Raw genomic sequence first — 14,251 nt, forward strand, 5'->3', positions numbered from 1 at the left:
ATCCTACCGAGTGAAGAGCAATCCTCTCACTCGGGGGCTTAGCTGCAGCCCTGTGCTCGCCTAAGTTATAAAAATCCTACCGAGTGAAGAGCAATCCTCTCACTCGGAGGCTTAGCTGCAACCTCGTGCTCGCCTAAGTTATCAAAATCCTACCGAGTGGTAAGCCAGCCTTCCACTCGGAGGCTTAGCTGCAGCCTCGTGCTCGCCTAAGTTATAAAAATCCTACCGAGTGAAGAGCAATCCTCTCACTCGGGGGCTTAGCTGCAGCCCTGTGCTCGCCTAAGTTATAAAAATCCTACCGAGTGAAGAGCAACCCTCTCACTCGGAGGCTTAGCTGCAGCCCTGTGCCCGCCTAAGGTATAAAAACCCTGCCGAGTGGAGAGCAACCCTCTCACTCGGGGGGCTTAGCTGCAGCCCAGTGCTCGCCTAAGTGGACTAAAGAATAAGTCGATTGCAGTACAGGCACCTTGCTTTGAACCTGCAAAAGACATTCCGAGCCGAAGGCAATCATATTCAAGCGCCAAATTCAAGTTTGAATCGATATCTAAAGGAACCGAAAGTGCTCAGGCGTCAAGCCCGTTAAGGTTTGTCGGTTACAATTTCACTCGGCATACCGAGGCAAATTTAAAGCGTCGAGCCAGAAGAAGTTTTTTACCCCTCCTGTGGAGGGCTGGAAGGTGCAACAAATTCATCAAGGTCAATTCCGTCGGCGATCCGAGTGGCAGCTGCGAGGAAAGTCTCCATAAAGGACCTGAAGTCGTGCTTCTTGGTATTGGCCACCCGAAGGGCCGCCAGCTTCTCCTCTCGTGCATCTTTGCAGTGGACTCGGGCCAGACACAGAGCGACATCTGCACCACACCGAGCCGAAGACTTCTTCCACTCCTGCACTCGACCAGGGATCGTGTTCAAGCGGGCCATCAGCGACTCAAGGTCATTCTGAAGTGTCTCCTCAGGCCAGAGCGTCGAGTCGATGCGAGATGTGGCGGCCTTCAGCCTTGCGAGATAGTCCACGACAGTTGCAACACGAGACTCCAGTCGGAAAACTTCCATGGCAACTTCGTCGTTCACCGGAGAATTGACGGGGTCGAGGTTTGGCTCCAGCCGGCTAGTTTCTTCTTCAAAATTTTGACAAAATTCTGCAAGGGTGGTCACTAAGTCAAGAGGATGGTCGAATGGAAAAATCACAATTGGAAATGTCTGCCAAGCATAGAGGTTTACCTTCAAGCATAAGAAACAACTTCTTGGCAAGGCCACTCAGGAAGGCCTCCAGTTCAGTTTTCTTCTCAGTCAATTTGCTGACTCGGTCGGTCAGGGCAGCTTTGTCAGTTTTCAGTCGACTGACCTCCTTGTTGGCAATCCCAAGAGCAGCTTTCAGATTGGTATTGTCTTGTTCGAGCTTGGTGACTGAAGCTAACTTCTCGTCAGCAAGCTTGATCTTCTCAGCTAGCTCAAGGTATTTCTTCTGCTGGGCCTCCCTTACCTTACCTGCAAGTTACAGCAAGATCAGATGCTGAAACAAGCAAGGGGAAAAGCAGTCGTCAGGGTCTCACCAAACATACCTTCGGTCTCCTCCTTTGCCTTTGTCAGCTTCTCCTGAACCAGCTTCAAGCTCAGCTCGACTTGAGTATGTTTTTGTTCCAGCTCTGAGTAGCGAGCCACAAGATCACAGGAGTTCTGTGAAGAACCAATCGACTAAATGTCAAATATGATTCACTTCCGAGTGAAAAAGGGAAAAACACACGTTTCTAAGATTACAGCCGAATACAAGCATTCGACCGTAGTCTCGGGGACTACACCCAGTGGGTGCACTCAGCGTGCCCCCACTAATCCTGTTGAAGACAAAGTCGACCAGTCGACCTCAAAAAAAAAAAGTGTGCGAGATGCATTCTCTAAGACTGTGATCAACTGCAAGCAGTCGACCACAGTCTCGGGGACTACACCCAGTGGGTGCACTCAGCGTGCCCCCACCGGTTTGTGAAATCCAGTCGACCAGTCGACTGACAGAAAGATTGACATTATAAAGCCTAAGGCCGACTGCCAGCAGTCGACCTTAGCCTTGGGGGCTACACCCAGTGGGTGCACTCAGCGTGCCCCCACCGGTTTGTGAAATCCAGTCGACCAGTCGACTGACAGAAAGATTGACATCATAAAGCCTAAGGCCGACTGCCAGCAGTCGACCTTAGCCTTGGGGACTACACCCAGCGGGTGCACTCAGCGTGCCCCCGCTAACACGGAGTTTATTCGACACACCCAGTGGGTGACTAATATAAATTCCGGAAAAGAAAAGTTTTTGGTAGCATATCCAACAGAACAAACAACGGTCGACTGACCTGGACATTGCTTTGGAGGGCAGAACTGGCGTCATAAGCTGCCTGGCTCGCGTCCCGGATGGTCTTCAGCTGCTCCATCATGAGTCCCGCCTGGCGTATTGCCTCCTTCGCTGCGCCAGCTTGGTCCTCTGGGACGTGGTGCGTCGTAAAGAGGGAGGGTTGCTGAGCACTCGTCAGTGGATTTGCGAAGGACACCTGGTGTCGAGTGGTGTGCCCTTCCTCCACAGTCAGAATCTCAGGCGCCGTCACATCCTGAGGTACCTTACTGGTGGTCGCTTTCCGACTCCTCCTGCGTGTCAGTGGTTCTTCATCCTCGTCGTCGTCAGGGAGATCGATAACAGTGTTGGGTGGAGCTGCGGAGAAGGATCAGGATCAGAGATCGCGAGTCAGTCGACTAAAAACGGTGTTAAGAATACAGTACCTGGGTTCGAAGTTGCCGCATCCTCCATCTCATGGTCATCGGCCCGGGCCGAGGTCTCAGAAGTAGCAGCACTGCAACTCCAAAGGATCAGTCGACTAACTTCAGCGTCGACCAGAAATAAAGTTCACACGGAATAAGAAAATATGAGCAGCACGGTTACCCTGATATGGTAGGGATGGACACCTTCATCTTCGGCAAGAGTTTGATCGGCTTCGACGAGGCCGCCCTGGGCTGCTTCGGCGCCTTTTCAGTCGGCGCTGGAGAGGTGGTCCTAGGGCGCTTGGTCGACTGCGTCGCAACCCCCTTGCCACGTTCAGTCGAAGGGTCGTGGACGAGCTTCGACCGCCTTTCCGAGCGCGGTGGCACGACCTCCTCCTCCTCCTCTTCCTCGTCCTCGACGTCGTCTTCATCATCGACATCATCATCATCGTCGTCATCGTCCTCTGCGACATCCGAGTCCCATTCCTCCTCTTCCTGGCTCTCGCCTCCGCTCGCCTCGCCCTCCTCAGTCGAAGCTTGTGCCCCATTGGGCATCGAGTACAGCTCGGTGAGGGCCTAACAAATACCCAGACAAGAATCAGTCAACCAGTCGGCAGGATTAACAGAAATAAATACGACGAGGGCACAGTGGAGAGCAGAGCAAGTGTACCTTGTCTGAGTCGCTGTTGTGGTCGAGTGGAGGAACCCTTCTGGCTCCGCGCGGGTTGTCCTTGTTTCCGGTGACGGCCGCCATCCATCTTTCCAGAGTGACATCGTCGACTGCTTCTGGATGGACTCTGGTCTCGTCTTCGGTCCCACAGTACAACCACATGCAGTGGCTCCGGAACTGGAGAGGCTGGATGCGACGCCTGAGGAAAACCTCCAAGAGGTCCATGCCTGTCACTCCCTCCCGAACCAACTGCACCACGCGCTCCATCAACATCTTCACGTCGGCTCTCTCCTCCGGAATCAGCTTCAAAGGGGAAGGCTTGCTCACTCGGTCCATGATGAACGGAGGGAGTCCACTCGACTGCCCTGGCGTCGACTGGACCTGGCAGTAGAACCAAGTCGACTGCCAGCCTCTAACGGACTCGGGAAAGGTCATGGGCGGGAAGGTGCTCTTATTCCTCACCTGAATCCCCAGGCCCCCGCACATTTGGACGACTCGGGTTCTCTCATCACCGGGGCTCGCCTTCTTCACGGTCTGAGATCGACACGTGAATATATGTTTGAACAAACCCCAGTGCGGTCGACAGCCCAAGAAGCCCTCACACATGGACACGAACGCAGCAAGATAGGCAATGGAGTTTGGGGTAAAGTGGTGGAGCTGCGCTCCGAAGAAGTTCAAAAAGCCACGAAAGAAAATACTCGGCGGCAAGGAAAACCCACGATCAACATGAGTGGCCAAAAGCACACACTCACCCTCTTCTGGCTGTGGCTGCCACTCCTTCCCCGGCAACCTCGCAGCTCCGTGAGGGATCAAGCCCTCGTTGGCCATGTCGAGGAGGTCCTTCTCTGTGATGGTCGACTGGATCCAGTCTCCTTGGACCCAGCCCTTCGGCAGGCGAGATCTGGACGAGGACCCTCCGCGGCTGGTGGATCTCCCCTTTGCCTTCTCCGACGCCGACGCCTTCTTGGCGCGCTCCAGCGCCGCCGTCTTCTCCTTGGCCATGGTCGCCGGAGAGATGCGCGAAGGGAAGTGGTGCGGGGGCGAGAGCGAGCACGCTGAGCTGGGAAGAAGGAAGCAGAGAGAGAGGGAGAATGCTGGGGCGCAGCACAGAAATCCTCGCCGGGCGCATTTATAAGGTCCCTTCCGAGTGGCTGACATGTGGGCCCGGTCGATCTAATCATATCTGAGAGCAGTTATGCAGGCTGGATACGTGGCGAAAAAGGCGGCGCGGAGATCGAGGCGTCTATGCCCCGTCCCATCCGAACGCCGCGGTCCGCCCCGCTTCGCGCGCGCCCCCAAATTTCGCATCCCGCGGAATCCGCGAGCAACAAATCAGTCTGTCAGACGCGGTGTTTCCGGCGATCCGTCGCTCGGAGATCGTCGAAGCCCGAAAGATCACTCGACGCAAAAACAGAATGGATCGAGTCGACTGAAGGCAAATTGCTCCCTGTCAACGAAGAGATTCTTTGGTCCAGAACGGCGCACAACTAGAGCGCAAAGGTCAATCGGAAACGACATCAACTCCTTCTTCACTCGAGGCCTCAATCCATTCGGGGGCTAATGATGGGGTTGTGTACCTAGGGTAGAATCATGGACCTGATCCAAGTAACTTACCCTAGGACATCCTTAGAAGAGGTCGCCTTCCAGTCGACCAACGAGGATTCACTCGACTGGCCTGAAGGACTCGACCACGAAGACTCACTCGACCACCAGGAGGTCAAGAGGCACTCTGCACTGCAACGGCCTGTAATCAAGTAGTCTTTATGATAGTAAAGGCACTTTATGTGGGGCGTTACCAGTAACGCCCCAGACTTAACTCACCTTAAACCCTCTCCTACGTGAGCTGGCTGGGGTCCTGGCGCACTCTATATAAGCCACCCCCCTCCACAAGCAGAGGGGTTCGGCACCTTGTAATTCATACATTCATAATCCACTCGACCGCCTCCGGGCTCCGAGACGTAGGGCTGTTACTTCTTCCGAGAAGGGCCTGAACTCGTACATCCTTTGTGCTTACAACCTCTCCATAGCTAGGACCTTGCCTCTCCATACCTACCCCCCACTCTACTGTCAGGCTTAGAACCACGACACCCAGTGCATCCAACTCTCAGTAGTCCTTTTTGTTTCTGTTTTCACATGTAGTTTGCCACAATGTGGAGATTAACAACTCACTGCTATGTCATGAACTCATGATGGGTCTGTGCAATTTTCTATTCTACTACAATTGTTGCATGTATTATCTTCTTAATTACCTGAGGATCTCTTGGGTCACCACATCATAGAGATTACCAACTATCACATCTGGTGCTATCTTAGAGACTCGGACTAGTTAGCCATTATTTGAAGTATCCTTTACTTCGATTGAGGTTAAATAATACTCCCTCCGATCCATAATAAGTGTCGTAGTTTTGAACTAAGATTGAACTAACCTTAGTTCAAAACTACAACACTTATTTTGGATCGGAGGGAGTAGTTTATTCTGCCCTTGTTCTCCGGCATTCTTTATTTCAGAGTAGAACAAATGTTTCTCTGACATTAGCTTTACTATATATCACTACACATTTCAGGTACATTTTTGTTTGACTTTGATATAGATTCTAACTTATAATTTGTAAGCAGCTGTTGCAACGGCATTGAGCAGCATGACAGACCGGAAGAAATGGATAAGTTTCTGGGAGGCTGGAAAGGTGATTTACATACTGGCAACTTGGGGTATCACAATAGCAGGGTAAAGCTCTCGTCTTGCGAAATTTGTATGTCGGCGTTACAACTTACAAGTGAAAACCGAGTCATTCTGATTTTTATTTTGCGGTTGGATGCAGGCTGTACAGGAGTCGTGCTGTCCTGAAAATGGCAGCCAAAGGAGCTGTCGTCTCCACCAAATTTATCATGAAGGCATTGTAAGGTGCCAAGTGCCAGTGAATTAGTGGCGTCATGATCACACGCAACGGTCCGCAAATTGTAAATACAAACTCATCGCGTCAACTGTACATATGTGTTGTGTGATATGGTCTATCAGAGAACTATTCGTTGGTCAGATGTGCTGTAACTTCTGAAATGATAATGATTTCTCTCGTCGTGTATGAATAACGGGGGCAAATATATGCTTGTCATGTCTCAAAGTCTCTGGAGTGATATAGGGGGGCTCTGCTCCACATGTTTGTTGTATGCCGGAGTCTCCCCGGACTGATTTGGCTTAGCTGGGAACTGCCTTCTCTTCACATATATACTCCAACTAGCTGTTCACTGTATGGCCATCTGACAAGAAATTTCAAATTCTTCAGATGGTTCATGTGAATTGTACTGGTACTTTCACACTTCTTATGAATCTTTGCCGAATTTTACACTGAATTGAATGTGAAACCGGCCTGCATGAATGGTGATGATGGTGTGTGGCATGTTTGCAAAAAGGTCTCATCCACTCCTATATGCAAAAAAGATCCCGTCTCTCTGGACCAGCCGCATCCCTTCTCACCCCATCTTAACACACTTCCGATATCCTTTTTGATATATACGTACCAAACTCTATTTCAAGTTTGTGAATATGTATTGGTCCATTTTGAATGTGTTGACACTTTTCCTTGCTTTTGGGGAGGAAGCACAGGCATTTTGAGCTATGCTCACGGCGCGCAAAAGAACATGACTTTGGCACCTTCAAATATTTCAATGTAATTTTATCTTTTTGTATGAATGTGTTTTTAAGTACCTACTCCCTCTGTCTCATAATATAATATAAGAGCATTTTTGTAGTGTCAAAAATGCTCTTATATTGTGAGACGGATGGAGTATGATATTTAATATATAGGTTTCAGCCCTTTATGATAGAAAAAAGAAGAGGCAGGGCCCCCTTTTTTTTTTGAGAAAGAGCACGGGCACTTTGCTTTTTTTTTTTTGAGGGGGGCACGGGCACTTTGCTAACAGGAGAAAATTAATCTGGCTTCCCTTTTTTAGGGGTCATTAATCTCGCTTCCAAACGGGCCTTATTAAGGCGATGTGCGAACGTTCCTGGGTTGGGCCGATCGGGCCAACCCAACCCAAAGCCCGAGGTCTTGCTCGACCCACCTTCTTCTTCTTCCCCTGTCTCTCTCCTGTATCCGCTCGCCGTTTACCCAAACCCTTGCCCCCGCGCCGCCACCCCCAAGAACCCCATCGGCTCCGGTCCTCCTCTCCTCTGGCCGGCATCCTCCAATGGCCACCAAGTCCCAAAAGAAGAAGCTCTCCGCCCCTAACCCCTCCGTCGACGCCAAGAAGCCCAAACCTCAGAAACCCGTCGAGGAGCGAGAGACGGCGGTGGCGGCCAAGAAGCCAAAACCGAAGAAGCAGAAGGAGGGCAAGGAGGCCTCTGCCAAGAAGCCGAAGGAGCAGAAGGAGGTCTCTGCCAAGAAGACGAAGAAGCAGAAGGAGAGCAACGAGATCGACGAGATCTTCGAGGCCACCAAGAAGCGCAAGCTGCAGGAGCAGGAGGAGGATGAGGAGGGGTCCGAGGGGGGCAAGAAGCCCAGGAAGGGCAAGGCCGAGGGGGCTAGTAAGAAGAAGAGCAAGAAGGAGACTGGGGGCAGAGGCTGGGAGCCCGGCCACGATGATGAGGTCGAGGAGAAGCGGCCGCGGCGGCGCACCAATGACGGGCTCACCATATACTCCGCCGACGAGCTCGGGTTCGGCAAGGCCGACGCCGGCGGCACCGCCCTCTGCCCCTTCGACTGCGACTGCTGCTTCTGAGCCCTTCAGGGGTCCTCCGTGCCTGAGGTGATGTAATCGGGTTACGTCGCAGTGGTGTTTGTTGTAATGCCTGGTTGATTTGATGACTATGTGCTTAGACGTGTGATCCGATGAAATGGAATTTCAGTTTTATACAAGAGCTCAAGATTACATGTCTTTCTAGCTCAACCAGTTACTTGTTTCAACATTTCTTTTAGAAAAGCCTACCTGTTTCGAGTAAAGTTCTTTCTTATGGGTGAAATTTGATCTTGTTGAGGTATTGCATGAGCAATGTGGATTTTTATTTGAGGTCAATGTTCGAGTTGCCTAAAGGGCCTTGTAAGAAAATATATATTTTTAGGAAGAGATTATTGTGGGGTGATGATCAGGGGAGATAGAAACACCACTTAGTCAACTGGCCAGCCTTTGGATCAAGTGGGTCTGGAGTAGTGGATCTCGAGGTTAAGAATGTTGTTTTTTGTTAAGTAAATGGACATGGAAGTTAGAAAATGAGAAGGAACTGTTGCAGAGTTTAATTCTTGGAAATAATATGTTAGGCAGGCCAATCTAGCACAAGTTCAATTTAAGGCTGCTCAATCTCGTTTCCTTCATGGAGACCTGACAGTGGGAGACGTTGTTATAGGCTTGTAGAAAAATAGTCGGGTATTGTCTCAAAACTAGGTTTTGGAAGAATATTTTTATATGGGATGATGTGTGACATGGTTTTTGAGTCGCGTGACTAGTCGATGAGTCGCAAAAAAATGTCGACTCATGACTCAGTCGCGACTAGTCGCAACTGCGGCTCGACTTTTTCCGAGTCGCTACCCCAGAACAACTCATAGACTCGAAAACCATGATGTGTGATAGTGTGGGTCTGTTAAAGGAGGAGGATAGGTGTAGATGGATGCTCAGCAGACCTGGCTAAGTATTTGCCCCTGAAATTAGCCAAGCTAAGATGTCCATATAAAAAACTGTGGCTTGTTGAAGTGTCTTTGAAAACCAGAGTTTTTATTTGGCTGGTTCTTTGATATAGCATTTCAACTAGGACAGTGATGAGTATGGTCTGTAGCGAAGAGGAGACCCTAGATCACCTTTTTCTTACATTGTATACTAGTATGGCTAGATATGTTTGGAATGTGATTAATTATGCTTTGAAGATTGATGCAACTAGACCCACAGTTCTTTAGCTCCGTAGGTGGGTAGCTGTTTTAATGGTAAGATGTGTAACTTAGTGGCAGGTAGGGATCATGGCGCTGCTTTGGTCCTTGTGGAAAAACAGGAACGCTTGTTTTAGAAATATCTTTCTGTATGATCCAATTGTGCAGATGGCTCACTGGTTATCATGCTGGGTTGGACTTCGGAGAGCAGGTTTGCGCGATAGACAGCGCCAAGGGGCAAAGCGGCTGCTGCAAGTTGCGGCTTATATCTTCGCATTGACAGCTGATGGTCTTGTTTGGAAACCATCTGAAGCTGCAGAATATCGAGGTTTATTTCTGGTTTCTATAATTTTGTAGTGAGGTAACTGTATGATTGTTTCCAAAAGTAGCTAGTATTATTCTGTCTGCTGTTACTTTCGGAATCCCATGCTTCAGTTCCATTGAGAAATTAAACTGGGACCTCTGCTCCTATAGTCAAACAAAATAGCTGTTGGGAGTAATTGTTTTCTAATGTTGCCTAGTTGTGATAGCTGTTGTGAGTTGGTAACTCACATCTCACTGCCTATGCCTCCTGAGTCCTAGCTAAAATACATATGCTCTGTATACCAATATTTTGCCATCAAGAGTGTTTCATAGCTAGACATTATCTAAATGCCTGAATGAAACAGTAATGTCCCCTTTAATAATGCATGTTTGTGGACAAATCCAATCCTTTTCGGGCCAGTGTTTTTCCCCCTTCAACACCAGAGGAACTTGTCCTTATGAATATGCAAATTAAAGGTGCCTCCAGTGTTTTGCCACTTGTTTTGAACCCTGCCATATTACACCCCAAAAGGCCAAATTACATTATCCCGCATCTAAACAAGTGCCATACAGACACTTAGTGAGGGAGCATCTGTGACAGCATGTGTCAACAACGAAGGAGAAGCGCCGACAATGAACGTTCTACCACTGAACCTGGTCATGGGCAAGCGTTGCTGCGATGATCGTGCCTCCCTAAGCTAGACATATGCAATCACAGTGTATTGGACTTGGAGTTGGGCTAGACCATTGGGTTTTCCAAATGCCCGATGATGTGCTCGCAAGGGAGCATGATGTAGAAGATGTCCCTATGCATCCCAGCCCTATTGGTTCATTTCTGCTCGTCTCACTATGTTTCTAGGTTGAGGTAAAGGATTAGCTCGTGAGGAAAGTGGATATTGGAAGAGGGGTTGAGGGAGAATACATGGAGAGTAAACTGAAATATAAAGCATGCAGACACTATTCTCGCTAGCAATCGCATGTTTATGTATTCGATGTTATTGATAGCCATTTGTTGTTCACATCTGCTCCCAGCACTACACAATCTAATGCCTCAATGCCTTCAGAAAAATGTACAGATGGCACTAGGTGTGCATAAGTGTCATCTTCAATGTTAGGTACCTCATCTTACTCCTTTACCCTTCATTTTTGAAAATAAGAATATACATAGATAATGAAAATTTATTCTAAAAATTGTTTCTAGTGTTATCTCTGGAAATTGATGTCCTAATAGATACAAGTACACCGATTAGAACAATTTTGGAAAAATATGATGATACAATAAGATTTAGTACAAGAAATAAATATATCATTCTGATGTGAACAGATTACATTCACCATGCCTAAATGCATCAACAAATATGTAAAAGTTACATTTCTAACTTCGTTTGCAGTTTATATTTTCACATTACCGGCTGATGGTCTTGTTTGGAAATCATATTGAGCTGCAGAATATCAGTTTGTGTATCATTAGTGATGGTTCCTGTATGGCTGTTTCTGTTCCCAAATTAGCTATAGAAGTTGCTTTTGTTAAGGTTGTTGGTGTCGCTGGTACTTTCAGTATTTGACAGAACTCTGTGTTTCAGTTTCATTGATACAGGAAATTGGGAGCTTTGCTCCTATTGTCCGTAAAAAGGCTACTTGTTTCACGACGCTGCCTAGTTTTTGTGATAAGCGTTGAGAATTGGTAGCCCACTCGTCATTTGCTGGAGCATCATGAACTTGCTTACATTATATGCTGACTGGAGTTGGATTGATCTCGTCCAGATACGCCTATTGAGCCCTATAAAATACTTATGATCTGGTATATCATATTATTACTATCAAAGTGTTTCATAGTGTTACGTTCGCTTCATTGCCAACCCAAACTAAATGAAACAAGAATCCTCTTTTAGGTACTAGTACATGTTTGTGGACAACAAACTCGAGCCTTTTGTCAAGAGCAACCAATGTTTTTTCTTTCTTCATTGCAAAAGAACTTGTCCTTATGAATGTGCACATTAAAGGTGCCTCTCGGCTTCGGTTCAAGAGATTTTCTACATTCCAAGTTACTCCCTCCGTTCCTAAATGTTTTTTTAGAGATTCCAACATGGACTACATACGGAGCAAAACGAGTGAATCTACACTCTAAAATATAAGTTTTTTTTAGAGGACTGAGGTGATGTAATCAGGTCACATACTCACATCCTAGTGGTATTTGTTGTAATGCTCGGTTGATTTGATAACTATGTGCTTAGACGTGTGATCTGGTGAAATGGAATATTGGTTATCTGATATTGTTAGTTTTACAGGGGCTCCAGTCATATCTTCTGGCTCAACCAGTTACTTGTTTCAGCCGGCCACTACGTATACACAACGTGCCTATATATAAACGCTTTCGCAGAAAATCAAGGTGGAGCGGCCGCACCACCTCGCCCTACCGGCTCCTCCGCCCTGCCACATTTCTGACAGCATGTGTCAATAACGAAGGAGAAGCACCAATGACGAATGCTCCACCAATGAACCTGGTCATGAGCAAGCGTTGCTGCAATGATCATGCCCCCCCTAAGCTAGAGATATGCAAGCGTGTTGTCTTAGTCTTGGAGTTGGGTAAGACCAATGTGTCATCCAAAAGCCTGACGATGTGGTCGCAAGGGAGCATGATGTAGAAGATGTCCCTATGCATCCCAACCCTATTAGTTCGTTTATGCTTGTCTCACTATGCTTCTAAATTGAGGTAAAGTATTAACTCTTGAGGAAAGTGGATATCGGAAGAGGGATCGATGGAGAATACATGGACACTGAACTGAAATATAAAGCTAGCAATCACATGTTCCCGGCGTATCCGATGTTATTGATAGTCATTTGATGCTTGCTTACATCTGCTCCTAGTACTACACAAATCTAATGCTTCAATGCCAGTCCCCTCTCTTCAGCAAAATGCACAGATGCACTATTCATGCTAAGCGTGCATAAGTGTCATCTTCAATGATACCGACCTCAACGTACTCCTTTACCCTTCATTTTTGAAAATAAGGATATGTATAGACAATGAAAATATATTCTAAAAACGTTTTCTAGTGTCATCTCTGGATATTGATGCCCTAATAGATATAAGTACTCGGATTAAAACCGTTTTGGAAAAATATGATGATAGGATGAGATTTGGTACAAGAAATAAATATATCATTGGACGCGAACAAATTACATTCACCATGCCTAAATACATGAACAAATATCTGAAAATTACATTTCTAACTTCGTTTGCAGCTTATATCTTCAAATTACCGGCTAATGGTCTTGTTTGGAAACCATACGGAGCTGCAGAATATCGGTTTGTGTATTTGTAATGAGGGTTAGTGTATGGTTGTTTTCGTTCCCAAAGTAGCTATATCATTGTTTTTGTTATGTATAAGGTTGTTGTGGTAGCTGGTACTTTTAGAACTTGACAGAACTCCGTGTTTCATTTTCATTGGTAAAGGAAATTGGGAGCTCTGCTCCTATTTTCCGAAACAAGGCTACTTGTTTCACGACGCTGCCTAGTTTCCGTGATAAGTGTCGAGAATTGGTAGCTCACTCGTCATTTGCCGGAGCATCAAGAACTTGCTTACATTATATGCTGACTGGAGTTGGGTTGATCTGGTCCTGATACGCCAACTGAGCCCTATAAAATACTTATGATCTGGTATATCGATATTATTACCATCAAGAGTGTTTCATAGCGTTACGATTAGCTTCATTGGCGAGCCCAAACTCAACGAAATAAGAATCCCCTTTTAGGTACTACATGTTTGTGGACAAACCGCATGGTTTCGTAATGTGGTTGCAAGCATGGTTCCACAGTCGCTGGAAGGAGAAGCGGCCGCGGCGGTGCACGAATGACAGGCTCACCATATACTCTGCTGATGAGCTTGGATTCGGCAAGGCCTACGCCAAGGGCACTGCTCTCTGCCCTTTCGACTGCGACTGCTGCTTCTGAGCCTTACAGGGGTCCTCTGTTCTTGAGGCGATGTGCCTGAGGTGATGTAATCAGGTTACATCCTAGTGGTGTTTGTTGTAATGCTCGGTTGATCCGATAACTATGTGCTTAGACGTGTGATCAGGTGAAATGGATTTTGGTTCTCTGATATTGTCAGTTTTACAGGAGCTCCAGATTATATATCTTTCTAGTTCAATCAATTACTTTTTTAAATATTTTTTTTTATAAAAAAGCTTAGTTGTTTCAAGTGAAATTCTTTCTTATGGGGAAAAATTGATCTTATTGAGGAATCGCATGAGCAATGGGTCTTTTTATGTGATGTCAATGTTCGAGTTGCCTAAAGGGCCTTGTAAGAGAATACATATTCTTAGGAAGAGATTATTATGGCATGCTGATCAAGGGAGACAGAAACACCACTTGCTCAACTGGCCAGCCGTGAATCAAGTGGGTTTGTAGTAGTGGATCTTGAGGTTAAGAATGTTGTTTTGTTAAGTAAAATGGACATGGAAGTTAGATGCAGAGTTTAGTTCTTGGAAAATATGATAGGCAGGCTAATCCAGCACAAGTTCAATTTAAGGCTGCTCAATCCCATTTCCTTCATGGAGACCTGAAAGTGTGAGATGTTGTTATAGGTTTGTAGAAAAATAGTGGGGTACGGTATTGTCTCAAAACTAGGTTTTGGAAGGATATTTGGATATGGAATGATGATGCGTGATAGTGTGGGTCTGTCGAAGGAAGTGG

General features: G+C 47.0%; 2 protein-coding genes across 2 annotated transcripts in view; both read left to right on the plus strand.

Annotated features, from left to right (window-relative positions):
• LOC123090797 (uncharacterized) overlaps nt 1-6,519 on the plus strand; it is a 25,384-nt gene extending 18,865 nt beyond the window's left edge. The window contains exons 5-6 of the mRNA XM_044512137.1: nt 6,017-6,125; nt 6,220-6,519. Of these exons, the coding sequence (XP_044368072.1) occupies nt 6,017-6,125; nt 6,220-6,301 (191 nt within the window). The 3' untranslated portion in view covers nt 6,302-6,519. The remainder of the gene's footprint in view (nt 1-6,016; nt 6,126-6,219) is intronic.
• Nucleotides 6,520-7,433: 914 nt separating this feature from the next.
• On the plus strand, nt 7,434-8,253 carry LOC123090798 (uncharacterized protein C6G9.01c). Its single transcript, XM_044512138.1, has one exon. It carries the CDS (start codon nt 7,586-7,588, stop codon nt 8,114-8,116), a length of 531 nt encoding a protein of 176 aa, XP_044368073.1. The 5' UTR covers nt 7,434-7,585; the 3' UTR covers nt 8,117-8,253.
• Nucleotides 8,254-14,251: the final 5,998 nt, after the last annotated feature.

Source organism: Triticum aestivum, chromosome 4B (assembly GCF_018294505.1).
Source record: "Triticum aestivum cultivar Chinese Spring chromosome 4B, IWGSC CS RefSeq v2.1, whole genome shotgun sequence".
NCBI lineage: Eukaryota > Viridiplantae > Streptophyta > Magnoliopsida > Poales > Poaceae > Triticum > Triticum aestivum.

Coding starts and splice junctions, on each gene's coding strand:
- LOC123090798 (XM_044512138.1), top strand. CDS start 7,586: ATGGCCACCAAGTCCCAAAAGAAGAAGCTCTCCGCCCCTAACCCCTCC.